The 13,484-nt window shown below is 51.8% G+C and overlaps 1 protein-coding gene across 5 annotated transcripts in view; it reads right to left on the bottom strand.

The window, feature by feature from the left end:
* Window positions 1-1,460: 1,460 nt before the first annotated feature.
* TMEM130 (transmembrane protein 130) overlaps window positions 1,461-13,484 on the bottom strand; it is a 28,267-nt gene continuing 16,243 nt past the window's right edge. For 3 of the 5 annotated variants that reach the window (XM_021935672.2, XM_009202604.2, XM_009202605.2), the window contains exons 4-8: window positions 10,597-10,763; window positions 9,807-9,891; window positions 6,031-6,233; window positions 3,178-3,290; window positions 1,461-2,870 (exon numbers count right to left, since the gene is read on the bottom strand). In XM_021935672.2, the coding sequence (XP_021791364.2) occupies window positions 2,682-2,870; window positions 3,178-3,290; window positions 6,031-6,233; window positions 9,807-9,891; window positions 10,597-10,763 (757 nt within the window). In that variant the 3' untranslated portion in view covers window positions 1,461-2,681. The remainder of the gene's footprint in view (window positions 2,871-3,177; window positions 3,291-6,030; window positions 6,234-9,806; window positions 9,892-10,596; window positions 10,764-13,484) is intronic. The other 2 variants (XM_009202606.2, XM_003895727.4) reach the window with 2 other exon arrangements.

Below are 13,484 nucleotides of genomic sequence, written 5' to 3'. Positions count from 1 at the left end.
ACACGGTGAAACCCCGTCTCTACTAAAAAATACAAAAAACAGCTGGGCCCAGTGTGGTATGTAGTCCCAGCCACTCAGAGCTGAGGCAGGGGAGAATGGCGTAAACCTGGGGCCGGAGACTTGCAGTGAGCGAGATCCGGCCACTGCCTCCAGCCAGGCGACAGAGCAAGACTCACCGTCTCAAAAAAAAAAAATACAAAAATTAGCCGGGTGTGGTGGTGGGTGTCTGTAGTCCCAGCTACTCAGGAGATTCTCATGAGGCAAGAGAGTCGCTTGAACCCGGGAGGCAGAAGTTGTAGTGAGCCAAGATTATGCCACTGCACTCCCGTACAGAGACAGACTCTGTCATAAAACAAACAAACAAAACAACAACAACAGCAAACCCTCAGGGCTGGGCACAGTGGCTCACGCCGGTAATCTCAGCAATTTGGGAGGCCGAGGCAGGAGGATCACTTGAGCTCAGGAGTTCGAGACTAGCCTGGCCAACATAGTGGGACCTCATCTCTACAAAAAATAAACAGAAAATTAGCCAGGGATGGTGGCATGCACCTATAGTCCCAGCTACTCAGGAGGGTGAGGTGGGAGAATCACTTGAGCCCAGGAGGTCGAGGCTGCAGTGAGCTCTGATCATGCCACTGCACTCCAGCCTGGGTGACAGAGACAGACTCTGTCTAAATAAATAAATAAGACCAGGTGTGGTGGCTCATGCCTGTAATCCCAGCACTTTGGGAGGCCGAGGCGGGTGGATCATGCGGTCAGGAGATTAAGACCATCCTAGCCAAAGATGGTGAAACCCATCTCTACTAAACATACAAAAATTAGCCGGGCGTGGTGGCATGTGCCTGTAATCCCAGCTACCCGGGAGGCTGAGGCAGGAGAATCGCTTGAACCAGTGAGTCGGAGGTTGCAGTGAGCTAAGATCATGCCACTGCACTCCAGCCTGGCAACAGAGTGAGACTCCATCTCAAAAAAAAAAAAAAAAGACTTGAAATGCAGAATCCCAGGCCCCACTCCAGACTTCCAAAATGAAAATTCTTGTTTACCAAGATCTCTAGCAATTCTCACGAACCTCAAAGTTTAAGAAGCCGGCTAGAGACTAGGGGTTCTCACGCCTGATTTGCACCAGAATCCCAGAGGGCCTGTGAAAACAGGTGCTGCCCCCCTCCCCAGGCACTGCTTCAGGTATCAGGTCGAGCCCAGGGGTCTGCATTTCCAGCACGTCCCCAGGTGTGGCCCACGTTCCCCCTCTGACTCTAGAATCCACCTGAGGTCTCAGACTGGGATGCATGTCCAAGTCACCCGGGGACAGCTCTCCCCACCTCCAGGGACCTGAACTGGCTCCCTTCCGTTGTCTTCACCACAGAGGACAAGTGGGATGTCCTGCTACGTCACAGCACTGCCGTTGCTGTCTGCAAGGCAAAAATGTCCATGCACAAAAGAGAGACTCCGGCCACACCGTCTATGCTTGGCTATATTCAGAGCACACAAGCTTTATTTAGCAACAATGGCAGTATTTCATGAGAATGAGCTGCACAATAGCGTAAATGCCATTTCCTGCACACAGCCTGGGAGCAGATGGTTACAGAGACAGAGCCCAGACCCTACAGTCCTCCCCTGCCCTTCCCGACTGGCTCCGGCTACTTCTGGCCTCATTATTGTCTCTCTCAACCACAGCCCAGGTCGCCGGGCCAGAGGGGAGAGTGCAGTCTGGTTCCGCTGCTCAGGCTCTGTCATCCTGCTTCTTCCTTCTCAAGGCCACCTCGGGAGCAGCTGGCCGGCAAGAATGCCCCCCTCACACACAGGGAACCCAAGTCCCTACTGACTCAACCTCTTCTACCACTGCAAGCCCTTTTCCTTGATGAAAGCTTTACATATGGGTTTTGATAAAATAAGGTGATATTTATAAAGCCCTCTGCACTCACTAAGAGTTAGTACTGCCCCCCATCCAGCCCCCTGCCAGCAAGCAGGGACTAGGGTGGCCTTATAAAAGGTGTGGGAACTGCAGAGACAAAGCACAAAGGGAGGGCCCGGCCCAGGACCTGTCGGGGCTGCTTGGAGGTCAAATTTCCTTTCAGCTCTAGTGCAGGCTACATCTCAGCAACCGACTTAACCGGAGACAGAGCCGATCATCTGAAATCTCCATGTGACACGTGTGTTTCTATTTCTGTGTGTGTGTACATGCACACTTGTCTCTGTGAGTGTGCCCATCTATGTGTACAACCTTTAGTTATGGATTTTTAATCCTTTGTGACCTCCTTTCTAGCTCTCTGGCACAGGCAGAGCTGTCTGGGGGAGGAAACTGAGAACCCCCAATGGACAGCAGATGTGCCAATGTGAGAGGAATGGGCAATGGGCAGCCAGGCCCACCTGGGAGTGAACATGGAACACCCCAAGCATCAAAGTCCTGCATGAAGCCTCTTCAAAGGTAGGGGGTCGAGGGGGTGGTAACCGAGTGGGGCTTACATCAGTGGCTGGACTGTACAGGTGGGTGAATGGTTGGGGGCAGGGGTTACCGAGAGGGAGAGGCTTGTGGCAGTGGCTGAACTGTACAGATGGATGGATGATCCAGGCCAACAGCCCCACGCACATGAACCCCTCCTGGTCAGTGGTGCACACCACCCTGCCAGAAACTCCAAGTCAGCAGTCAGTTAACACTGAAATGGGGTGGGGAGGGGGAGTGCTCACACAGTGTAAGTTTTGACAGACTTATAGAGGGGTGGGAGCAGCCCATGGTTCTCGCGAACAATTTCCAGGTACTCAGATGGCGTCTCCAGCAAGAAGGGCCCACAGCACATCTGGCAGCAGCACCTGACCCCGGAGGGTGGCTCCGGGTTCTTGTCAGACATGGGGGAAAAGTCAAAATCAGCCACCTATGATGAACAAAATCCCACGGGTCAATCACCCACCCACCAGGAGCCCCATCAGGTGGCCTTATGAGCTCAGCTGCCTGGCAGCAGAGTGCACAGAAACACCTTTCTGGTACCACACAGATGCAAGAGATGGACATAGGAGATAAATCAGATGGGACACAAACTTAGCAATTTTTCCTAGTTTACAGATGCCTCTTGGGCACGTCACCCCAAGTCCCAGAGCCTCGCTGTAACATCAAGACCCCTCTCTAAAGATCCTCTCTAGGCAAGGCCCAGTAGTCCAGCCTCCACCCCACTGAGTACCCACCTCCACCATATCCTTTTGCTGAGTGGCATTCCGCAGGGTCATGTACATGATGAAGGCCAACATCACAGTGATAAGTGTAGCACATGGGAAAGCAAAGACAGCCGGCTGGATTCCTGGGAATGAAAGAGGTAACATTACAGGACTGGGTAGCTGGTGCTGCAGTGCTGGTTCTCAGGAAGCAAGCACAACAAATGAGGGAATGAATGGTCAAGTCCTACCAGTGATTTTTTTACCCTCGTGTACATGCATCCCAACTGGGTAACCCCAATAGGTAAATCCAGGACTTCACAAAAAATAAACTGGGGTCTGGGTGGGGGGCTTTCAGCATACATCCACAATTACTTGATAGTAGCTTCCAAGAGTGGCAGCTAAATTCCTCACCGCTTGAGTGAGGGCTGGACTCAGTGACCAGCTCCTAGTGTACAGCAGATGAAAGGAGTGACAGTGCACGGCTCCTGAGTCTAAGCCATAAAGGACACCACAGCTCCTTCTTTGCTCTCTTGGGTGACACCCTTTTGGGAAGGGCAGCCCTGTTGTGAGGTCACCCAATTGGCATTGTGTCTCTGCTTTGTCTTCCACCCTCTGGCAACTCCAGGCTCACCCACTAAACCTGTTGCAATGAAGTGGTATGATAGAAAGAGTCTAGTGTCTGAAGTTAAACAGTTGTGGGTTCAAATCCTAGCTCTGAACATGCTACCTCATGCTAATGTTGACCTGCAAGACTGCTAAGGAGATGCAACAAGAAGAGGGGTGTTGATGTGTGTGGCATGTGGTAGGTGATCAGGAAGTGTGGGTTCCCTCTCCCTTTTCCCTGACCCTCTGCCATGAGTGTCTGTTTCCCCAGGAAAAGTTGGCATTGATTACCTGTACTGCTGTCTTCTCTGCAGAATTCAGGGGGTTCCTGATTGGAACTTGGTCCCCAGAGGGTGCTGAGAGACGTAGGGCTCAAGTGACCTGACGATGCCCACAAAGTAAGCCAGGGCCCACTTGGACTGTAGCATTCTCTCAAGGGCCCAGAGTGGGACTGGGGAGACTGTAGAGGACAGTGACAGCTTCAGGTGCATCCATAGGACCAACCTTGAAGACAGGTGCAGCTGGCAGGGTTTGGCAAGAGCTTGGGAGCACTGGGAAGAACTAACTCCTATCCCAGGACCAGAGTCTGAAAGCCTGGCTCAGGCTCAGGCTAACATCCAGTCTTGTTGCCTCCCTGTGCCTTAGTTTCCCCTTTTGTAGCATCAAAAGTAGGACTAGGTTGAGCATCTGAAAGATGGTGCCTTCAGGACCTGAGATCCTACTCTATGTAAGGACGTACTTATCTGGGGCTCCCAGAGTCCTCCATAAAAATGAACTGTAGAACCCAATGCTGTCATCAGCAAAGCCTATGACCGTAAGCCAGGGACTGGGCCTGATGATGGTTTTGGAAGGGTATTTCAAGAAAGAAGGTTGGGCATCCTTTTCTTCCATTCATTCATTCATTCATTCATTCATGGAGACAGGGTCTCACTCTGTTGCTCAGGCTGGAGTGCCATAGTGCGATCTTGGCTCACTGCAGCCTCAACCTCCTGAACTCAAGTGATCCTACCACATCAGCTTCCCAAGTAGCACAGCAGAGACCTGCAGGCACACGCCATTCTCTCTCTCTCTCTCTCTATATATATATATACACACACACACACACACACACACGTATATATATGCACATATATATACATATATATATATGTTTTTTGAGACAAGAGCCTCTCTGTGGCCCAGGCTAGAGTGCAGCGGTACAATCTCAGCTCACTACAACCTCCACCTCCCAGGTTCAAGGGATTCTCATGCCTCCACCTCCTTCATAGCTGGGATTACAGACACACACCACCACACCCAGCTAATTTTTTGGTATTTTTTAGTAGAGATGGGGTTTCACCATGTTGGCCAGGCTGGTCTCGAACTCCTGACCTCAAATGATCCACCCACCTTGGCCTCTCAGAGTGCTGGGATTACAAGCACGAGCCACCGCACCTGTCCTATTTTTATAGTTTTTGTAGAGACAGAGTTTTACCACGTTGCCCAGGCTGGTCTCAGACCTCTGGGTTCAATCAATCCACCCACCTCAGTCTCCCAGAGTCCTGGGAGCCACCGTGCCTAGCCCAGGCATCCTTATTAATGATATGCAATGCCTTCTCCCTGGAAGACTCACTACCACACTGTGAATTGAGTTACTGTTGGGGATGCTGGTTTTAGCGGTGGCAACTGCTGGGGCAGGCGTGATGGTGATGAGGGAGGGAACATTGCAATCATGGTGGCTTATTTGGTGCAAAAGTGTTTGTGCTGGGGACATGTGTGGTCTTGGAAATATGTGGGAGAAGACATTGGCATGGTTGCTTTTGGTCCACGAAGCTGGCATTGGGGCAGGTGGTAGCATGGGCTTATAGATGTGGGTAGGGGCAGGGGCCATTGAGGTGACTTGGTGAGAATGCTGATAGAGTCGTTAGTGGTGGCGCTGGTGGTCCTGGAAAAGTTGTCAGGAGAGCATATGGTAATGGTGGTGTCTGAGTTGGTTACAGTTGTTAGTGGTGCTAGTGTTGATGGTGGTGCTGGTAGAATCGATGGGTGCTGTACTGGGGTTGGCAGAGTTGGTTGCTGGTGGGATTGGAGAGTTTGGTGGTGGTGGTATTGGCAGTTGGCCAACGCTGATGTTGGCCATCACTGGAGTCAGTAGGGTTAATGATGGTGCTGATGCTGGTGGGCTTCGTTGCTGAGGACTTTGGTAAGGTTGGTTGGTAGGAGCGTATTGGTGGTGGTGGCAGGGTGGACAGGCTTGTGCTGCCCATGTGGCACTGGAGCAGAAGGCGAGGTGTCACTTACTGGAGGGCCACACCTGGATCCTGTGGTACTGATGCGTCTTGCTGATGACATTCTCGGCCCGAATGCTGAAACAGTAGTCCCCAGGGTCCCTGAAGGTGTGGGTCAGGTTGTACGCTGTGCTGGCCACGGACACAGGGTGGCACTCCCCTTCCTCCAGCGGGAGGCACTCAGGCTTGAGACGCCAGCACACGGTCAGAGGAGGGCTGCAGGAAAATGCGGGCGGTTTTTAAAAAAAGGCTCAGTAAAGCGTGTCAGCACAGACCAAGTCCAAGACAGGCCAGGTGGCCAGGAACTTCAGTGTCCTTTCCAGGACAGGACATCAAGCTGTCCTGGACTCAGCTTCATGCATTCCAGACCAGGGGACACTATGGTGCAAAAGAGATGGTCCCGGACCCCCAAGGGAATTCCAAGTGAATAAGGCAGAGATACACACAGACTGCTCACTGGAGGCAGGATGAGGGGTCCAACTGCACACATGGCGTACCACAGAAGCCCAGGGGAATAATAGGCACGTCCCATTTTTTGGTTTTTGTTTTCTATGAGACAGGGACTCACTCTGTCACCCAGGCTGAAGTGCCGTGGCTCAATCATAGCTCGGTGCAGCCTCCAACTCCTGAGCTCAAGCGATCTTCCTGCCTCAGCCTCCCGAGTAGCTGGGGCTACAGGCACCAGCCACCATGCCCAACTAAATTTTTTATTTTATTTTATTAGTTCATTTATTTATTTAGAGATGGAGTATCGCTCTGTTGCCCAGTCTGGAGTGCAATGTCGCGATCTTGGCTCACTGCAACCTTCACCTCCTGGGTTCAAGCCTCAGCTTGCCAAGTAACTGGGACTACAGGCGCGCACAACCATGCCTGGCTAATTTTTGTATTTTTAGTAGAGACGGGGTTTCACCATGTTGGCCAGGCTGGTCTCAAACTCCTGACCTCGGGTGATCTGCCCGCCTCAGCCTCCCAAAGTGCTGGGATTACAGGCGTGAGCCATCATGCCTGGCCAATTTTTTTATTTTTTTATAGAGATGGGACTATATTGCCCAGGGTGGTCTCCAACTCCTAGCCTCAAGTATTCTCCTGCCTTGGCCTCTCAAAGTGCTGAGATTACAGGTGTGAGCCACTGCAACCAGCATGAGAGGGTTGTTTTTTTTGTTTGTTTTGTTTTCATTTTTGTGTTTTGTTTTGTTTTGTTTTTGACAGAGTCTCACTCTGTCACCCAGGCTGGAGTACAGTGGTACGATCTCGGTTCACTGCAACCTTTGCCTCCTGAGTTCAAGTGATTCTTGCACCTCAGCCTCCCAAGTAGCTGGGACTACAGGCATGCGCCACCACGTCTGGCTAATGTTTGTATTTTTTTGGTAGAGATGGGGTTTCACCATGTTGGCCAGGCTAATCTTGAACTCCTGACCTCAAGTGATCCACCCACCTCAGCCTCTGAAAGTGCTGGGATTGCAGACATGAGCTACCGTCCCTGACCATGAGAGCATTCTTAATGAGGTAGCCAGAGAAGGCTTCCTGGAGGAGCTGGCAGTTGAGCAGATCTGAAAGGATAAATGAACCTTTGATGCATGAGAAAGGATAAGGACATTCCAAGTTATCCACATTCCACATGCATAGGCTCAGAAGCTGGAAAATGCAGGTCCATCCAAGGAATGTGAAATGAACATTCCAATTCCATACAACCCCAGGTCCGCAGGAAAAGCCACGCACTCATGCCACCTCAAAGGTCAGGGCTGCTAAACCCACGGGGCTTCCCATTCTCCCCATGCTGAGCTCCTGCCTCCAACGCCCCGTGAAAACTACCTCCAACCCCTAAATTATTCATAGCTCATTTTCCTCTTCCCCTGGCCTCCATTGCTCACTCTCTGTCTGGCCTAGCATCCCTCTCATGTGTCTCCATGTGGGGACAAGAGTCCTTCAAGGGCTGGCCAGGTACAGTTGCTCACGCCTGCTCCCAGTACTTCGGGAGGCCGAGGTGAGCGGATCACTTGAGGTCAGGAGTTTGAAAGCAACCTGGCCAACATGATGAAACCCTGTCTTTACAAAAAATACAAAAACTTAGCCCGGCATGGTGGCATGCACCTGTAATCCCATCTACTCAGGAGGCGGAGGTTGCAGTGAGCTGAGATTGTGCCACTGCACTCCAGCCTGGGCAACAAAGCGAGATTCTGTCTGGAAAAAAAAAAAAAAAGAGTCCTTTAAGGCCTGGGCCCTGACCACTGATGTCTGCTGCTCTATCCATCCCAGTGGCCCCAGGGAGGGGCACCCTCATGGACAGAATGTACTCGGCATCTGTGTCTCCTCACTTACTGAACAGCCTGGTGCTGTGCTTGCCAGGAGCCTGGGCCAGGCTGCCTTGAGTAGACTGGCTGATGAGAGTCCCCTGGGATGATCTGCTTCTGTGTCATGTGGGGTGCCCCACCCTGCACACAGAACCCTTGGAAGCAGTGGCTCTGTCTTGTCTACTCTGGTCTAGAAGCTTCCAGAAAAGCACCTGGTCCAAAGCAGATGCTCAACCAACTTCTGCTGGCTGGTGCAAGCTCCCCCGTGCAGGCTGGAGGGCAGAACAGGTTTGGGGTTTTTTTTTTTGGACATAGTCTCGCTCTGTTGCCCAGGCTGGCGTGCAATGGCAGGATCTCAGCTCACTGCAACCTCCATCTCCCAGGTTCAAGCAATTCCCCTGCCTCAGCCTCTCAAGTAGCTGGGATTACAGGCATGAGTCACAGCGCTCGGCCTCAGAAAAGGCTTTTGAAGTCAGGCATTCCAAGGGGCTTAGAAGAATAAGAAACATCTGGACATGTAATGGGAGAGAAGAGAACCCTGAAAGAACCACAGGACAAAGGCCTGGGGGCTGGAAAATAGGCCACGTTTTATACAGAGGGCTTTTCAACAGGAGGGTTCCCTCCCAACCTTTGTCTCCACGCCCATGGTGAATACAGCCCCAAAAGGCAGGTCCTCCCTCCCTGGGACCTCAAGAATTGAGCTGAGGGCTAGGTGTGGCGGCTCATGCCTGCAATCCCAGCACTTTGGGAGGCCAAGCTGGGAGGATCGCTTGAGCTCGGGAGACTGAGACCAGCCTGGGCAACTTAGGGAGACCCCAGCTCTACAAAAATTAAAAATTGGCCAGGCATGGTTGTGCCCACCTATAGTTTCAGCCACCCAGGAGGCTGAGGCAGGAGAATCATTTAAGCCTGGGAGGTCAAGGCTGCAGTGAGCTGTGACGGTGCCACTGCACTCCAACCTGAGTGACAGGGCGAAACTCTGTCTCTAAAAAATACAAATTAAAGGCCGGATGCAGTGGCTTATGCCTATAATCTCAGCACTTTAGGAGGCCAAGGCGGGTGGATTACTCGAGGTCAGGAGTTGGAGACCAGCCTGGGCAACATGGTGAAACCCCATCTCTACTAAAAATACAAAAATTAGCTGGGCATCATGGAGTGTGCCTGTAATCCCAGCTAGTCGGGAGGCTGAGGCAGGCAGGAGAATCACTTGAACCAGGGAGGCAGAGGTTGCAGTGAGCCAAGATTGCGCCACTGCACTCCAGCCTGGCAACAGAGTGGGAGACTGTGTCTCAAAAAAAAATTAAAAATAAAAATAAAATAAAGACTGGAGCTGAGCCCATGCTTTCCCCATGGCCCAGCCTCAGGACAGAGTGGCACTGCCCTTCCACGAGGTCCCAGACGTGGGGACCGTCACAGAGTGAAACACACTTGGGGTCACCATGAAACTGGATGTGCAGAGCCCATGGGGCGCCCACAGTGCACTCTGGAGTTCACTTACCTGCCCAGGAAGTTCAAGGTCACGGTCATCTTTTGGAAGGTCTGAATTAGGGTAGGCCCCAAGACTTGGATGCCTCGAAGGGTTTCTGTAAGGCCGAGAGAACCCCATTAGACCTGGTGGCTAAGGATTGCTGTCAAGGCTCCCAGGGCACAGGGTGGTGTGACCGCCACCCTGTCCTCCCCTCTGCCCTCTCCTAAGAGCAGGTCACAGTTCTGTGCGGGGTTCCTCTGGGTCCTGCCCTTCCCTGTCAGCAGCAGGTGCTGGAGCAGGCTCAGAGGGAGGAATTTGGAAAAGGCAGGCAAACACATGACTGTCCCACCCAATGCCAAGTCATCGTCCGTGTCATACAGGGCAGCACCATCCCATCAGCAAGAACCAAGACATCTTCTGCAGCTGCCCAAGGGCTCCATCTTGCCAAAGCCAGGGAGAGATGGAGACCGTCCCACCCTGGGGTGAGCCTCGGTGGGAGGCCAATGGGGCCAGGGAACAGGGAATGGCATGGACTGGCCAGTTCACAGTAGACAGCTGATCACCGGCTCAGGCTCTGGGTGCTCAGGCTCAGGCTCAGGCGGCCCTGGGCACGAGGGCCGCTCAGCCACTGCACAGCCACATGATCCCATCCACGGCCTGCAGCGCCCTGTCTGAAACAGGGGTAATGATAGACACTCCTCAGAGGTCTGTGGGGCTCCAGGAGACAGGATGTGGGTCCAGCCCGGAGCCACTGTGATCTGTGCATATGCTGACCCCACTCTGGAACGCCCAGACCGCATCAGCCTGCCTGGACACCCACCCTGCAGCTTCAGCGAGGCGGAGAAGTCCCCGGTCTTCTGCATCACACCCTTCGTGGCATCCGGCTTCACCTCTTCCCACTCTGCCACCACTTTGAGCTTCACGGTGAAGGTCCCGATGATGGAATAGTTATAATAGACCACGGAGTCTTCAGTCACCATCTGGGTCCTGTTAGGAGACAGGGAGGAGAGAGGAGGAAGACAGCAGATGGTTACTTCTCCTTCCTGTAACTCAGAAGTGATTCATGGGATTGCCAGAGTCAGGGGAGGCTGTGCAGTGATACTCCCAGCTACCAGTGAGCACACCCATCATCACAGGGCTCCAGGTCAGCTGACCCATTTCCCAGACGAGGAAACCGAGGCCAGAGAGGGCCTAAAATTCAGGAGAATTACAAATTTCTCACATTAGCCAAAGTTCAAGGGCTCAACAGCCCCATGTGGTAAAGACAGAAGAATTGTTTGTCAAAAATTTTTTGTTTTTGTTGTTTTTGGTTTTTGAGACAGGGTCTCACTCTGTCACCCAGTTGTACAATCATGGCTCACTGCAGCCTTGAATTCCTGGGCTTGAGCAATCTGCCCATGTCAGCCTCCCAAGTAGCAGGGATCACAGGCGCATACCACTGTGCCCGGCTAATATATGATTTTTTGTAGAGACAAGGTCTCACTATGTTGCCCAGGCTGGTCTTGAACTCCTGTGTTCAAGTGATCCTCTGACCTCAACCTCTCGAAGTGCTGGGATTACAGGCATGAGCCACTGTGCTAAGCCGAGGGTTCTGCTGGACAAAGCTGCCATCCAGATTTTTCAAGTAAATGATCTTTTCTGCAAATTGTCTGCTTTCCAATATTTATACAGTACTTTCTCTCTCTCTCTCTCTCTCTTTTTTTTTTTTCCTTTTTAGAGATAAGGTTCTGCTCTGTTGCCCTGGCTGGAGTGCTGTGGTGCAATCAGATCACTGCAGTCTCTGAACTCCTAGGCTCAAGCAGTCCTCCCACCTCAGCCACCCGAGTAGCTGGGACTACAGGCACGTGCCACCATCCCTGGCTAATTTTTGTATTTTTTGTAGAGACGAGGTCTCCCTATGTTACCCACACTAGTCTCAAATTCCTGGGCTCAAGTTTTCCCCCACCGTCTTGGCCTCTCAAAGCACTGGAATGACAGGTGTGAGCCACCATAGGCCTGCACTTATTTTCTTAACTTTACTGAGTAAGTTAGAACTTTCAGAATAATATTGATGGACCCTGATAAGGAGCACCCTTGTTTTATTCCCGCATCTAGAGCCAGGTTCCCCCAGCATCTCAATGCAATGATTCCCCAAAGGTATTTGACCACAGGTCACTTTCGTCACCAAGAATTAGAGAATCCACATTCCACGTTTTGCCAGGCACGCTGGCTCACCCCCTGTAATACCAACACTGTGGGAAGGCAAGGTGGGAGGACTGCTTGAGCCCAGAAGTTCGAGACCAGCCTGGGCAACTTGGCAAAACCCCGTCTCTACAAAAAATACAAAAATTAGCCAGCCGTAATGTTACAGGCCTGTGGTCTCAGCTACTCAAGAGGCTGAGGTGGGAGGATCTCAAGGTCAGGAGGCAGAGGTTGCAGTGAGCCGTGATCACGCCACTGCACTCCAGCGTGGGCAACAGAGTGAGACTCCGTTTCAAAAATAAAAACAAAAACACGTCTTTTTTTTTTTTTTCCGAGACAGAGCCTTGCTCTGTCACCTAGGCTGAAGGGCAGTGGCATGATCTCGGCTCACTGCAACCTTCTCCTCCCTGGTTCAAACAATTCTCCTGCCTCAGCATCCTGAGTAGCTGGGACTACACGCACGCGCCACCATGCCCAGCTTTTTTTTTTTTTTTTTTTTCAGTAGAGACGGGATTTTGCCATGTTGGCCAGGCTGGTTTTGAACTCCTGACCTCAAGTGATCTGTTCACCTTAGCCTCCCAAAGTGCTGGGATTATAGAAGTGAGCCACTGCGCCCGGTCATAAACAAAAACATATTCTAAGTTCTCTACTCAGTATAATGTTAGTTGTTAGTTCCAGCAACTTCTTTTTCTAGTTTATTGATATTACATTTAATGTTCATTTCTGTTCAAACTAACACTTTTTTGGCATCTAAAGAGATGATCTGGCCGGGCACAGTGGCCCCCATCTATCATGTCAGTGCTTTGGGAGGCTGAGGTGGGAGGATGGCTCGAAACCAGGAGTTCAAGATCAGCCTGGGCAACATAGCGAGACCTCATCTCCAAAAAACATTAAAAAAAAAAGTCATGTGTGGTGGTACACGCCTGCGGTCCCAGCTACTCAAGAGGTCAAGGCGAGAGGATTCCTTGAGCACAAGAGATTGAGGCAGCAGTGAGTCAGGTTTGTGCCACTGCACTCTAGCCTCAGTGACAAAGCAAGACCCTGTCTCTAAAAAAGCGGGGGAGGGAAACCAAGCACAGTGGCTCACACCTGTAATCCCAATGCCTTGGGAAGCTGAGATGGGAGGATCTCTTGAGCCCAGGAGTTCAAGACCAGCCTGTGCAACATAGTAAGACCCTGTCTCTACAAAAAGTTTTAAAATTAGCAGGGCGTAGTGGTGCATGCCTGTAATCCCAGCCACTCAGGAGGCAGAGGTGGGATGATTGCTTGAGGCTGGGAGGTCAAGGTGGCAGTGATCTATAATCACACCACTGTACTCTAGCCTGAGTGTTTGACCACAGGTTGCTTTTGTCATCAAGAGTTAGAAATCCACATTCTGAGTTTTGCTGGGCACAGTGGCTCTCCCCTGTAATCCCAACACTTTGGGAGGAAGGAAGGAAGGAAAGGAAGGAAGGACGGGGGGAGGGAAGGGAGGGAAGGGAGGGAGTAGGGACAAGCACTGTGGCTCCCACCTGTAATCCTAGCACT

Source organism: Papio anubis, chromosome 4 (genome assembly GCF_008728515.1).
Source record: "Papio anubis isolate 15944 chromosome 4, Panubis1.0, whole genome shotgun sequence".
Taxonomy (NCBI): Eukaryota; Metazoa; Chordata; class Mammalia; order Primates; family Cercopithecidae; genus Papio; species Papio anubis.
This window is presented reverse-complemented; position numbering and strand designations above follow the sequence as displayed.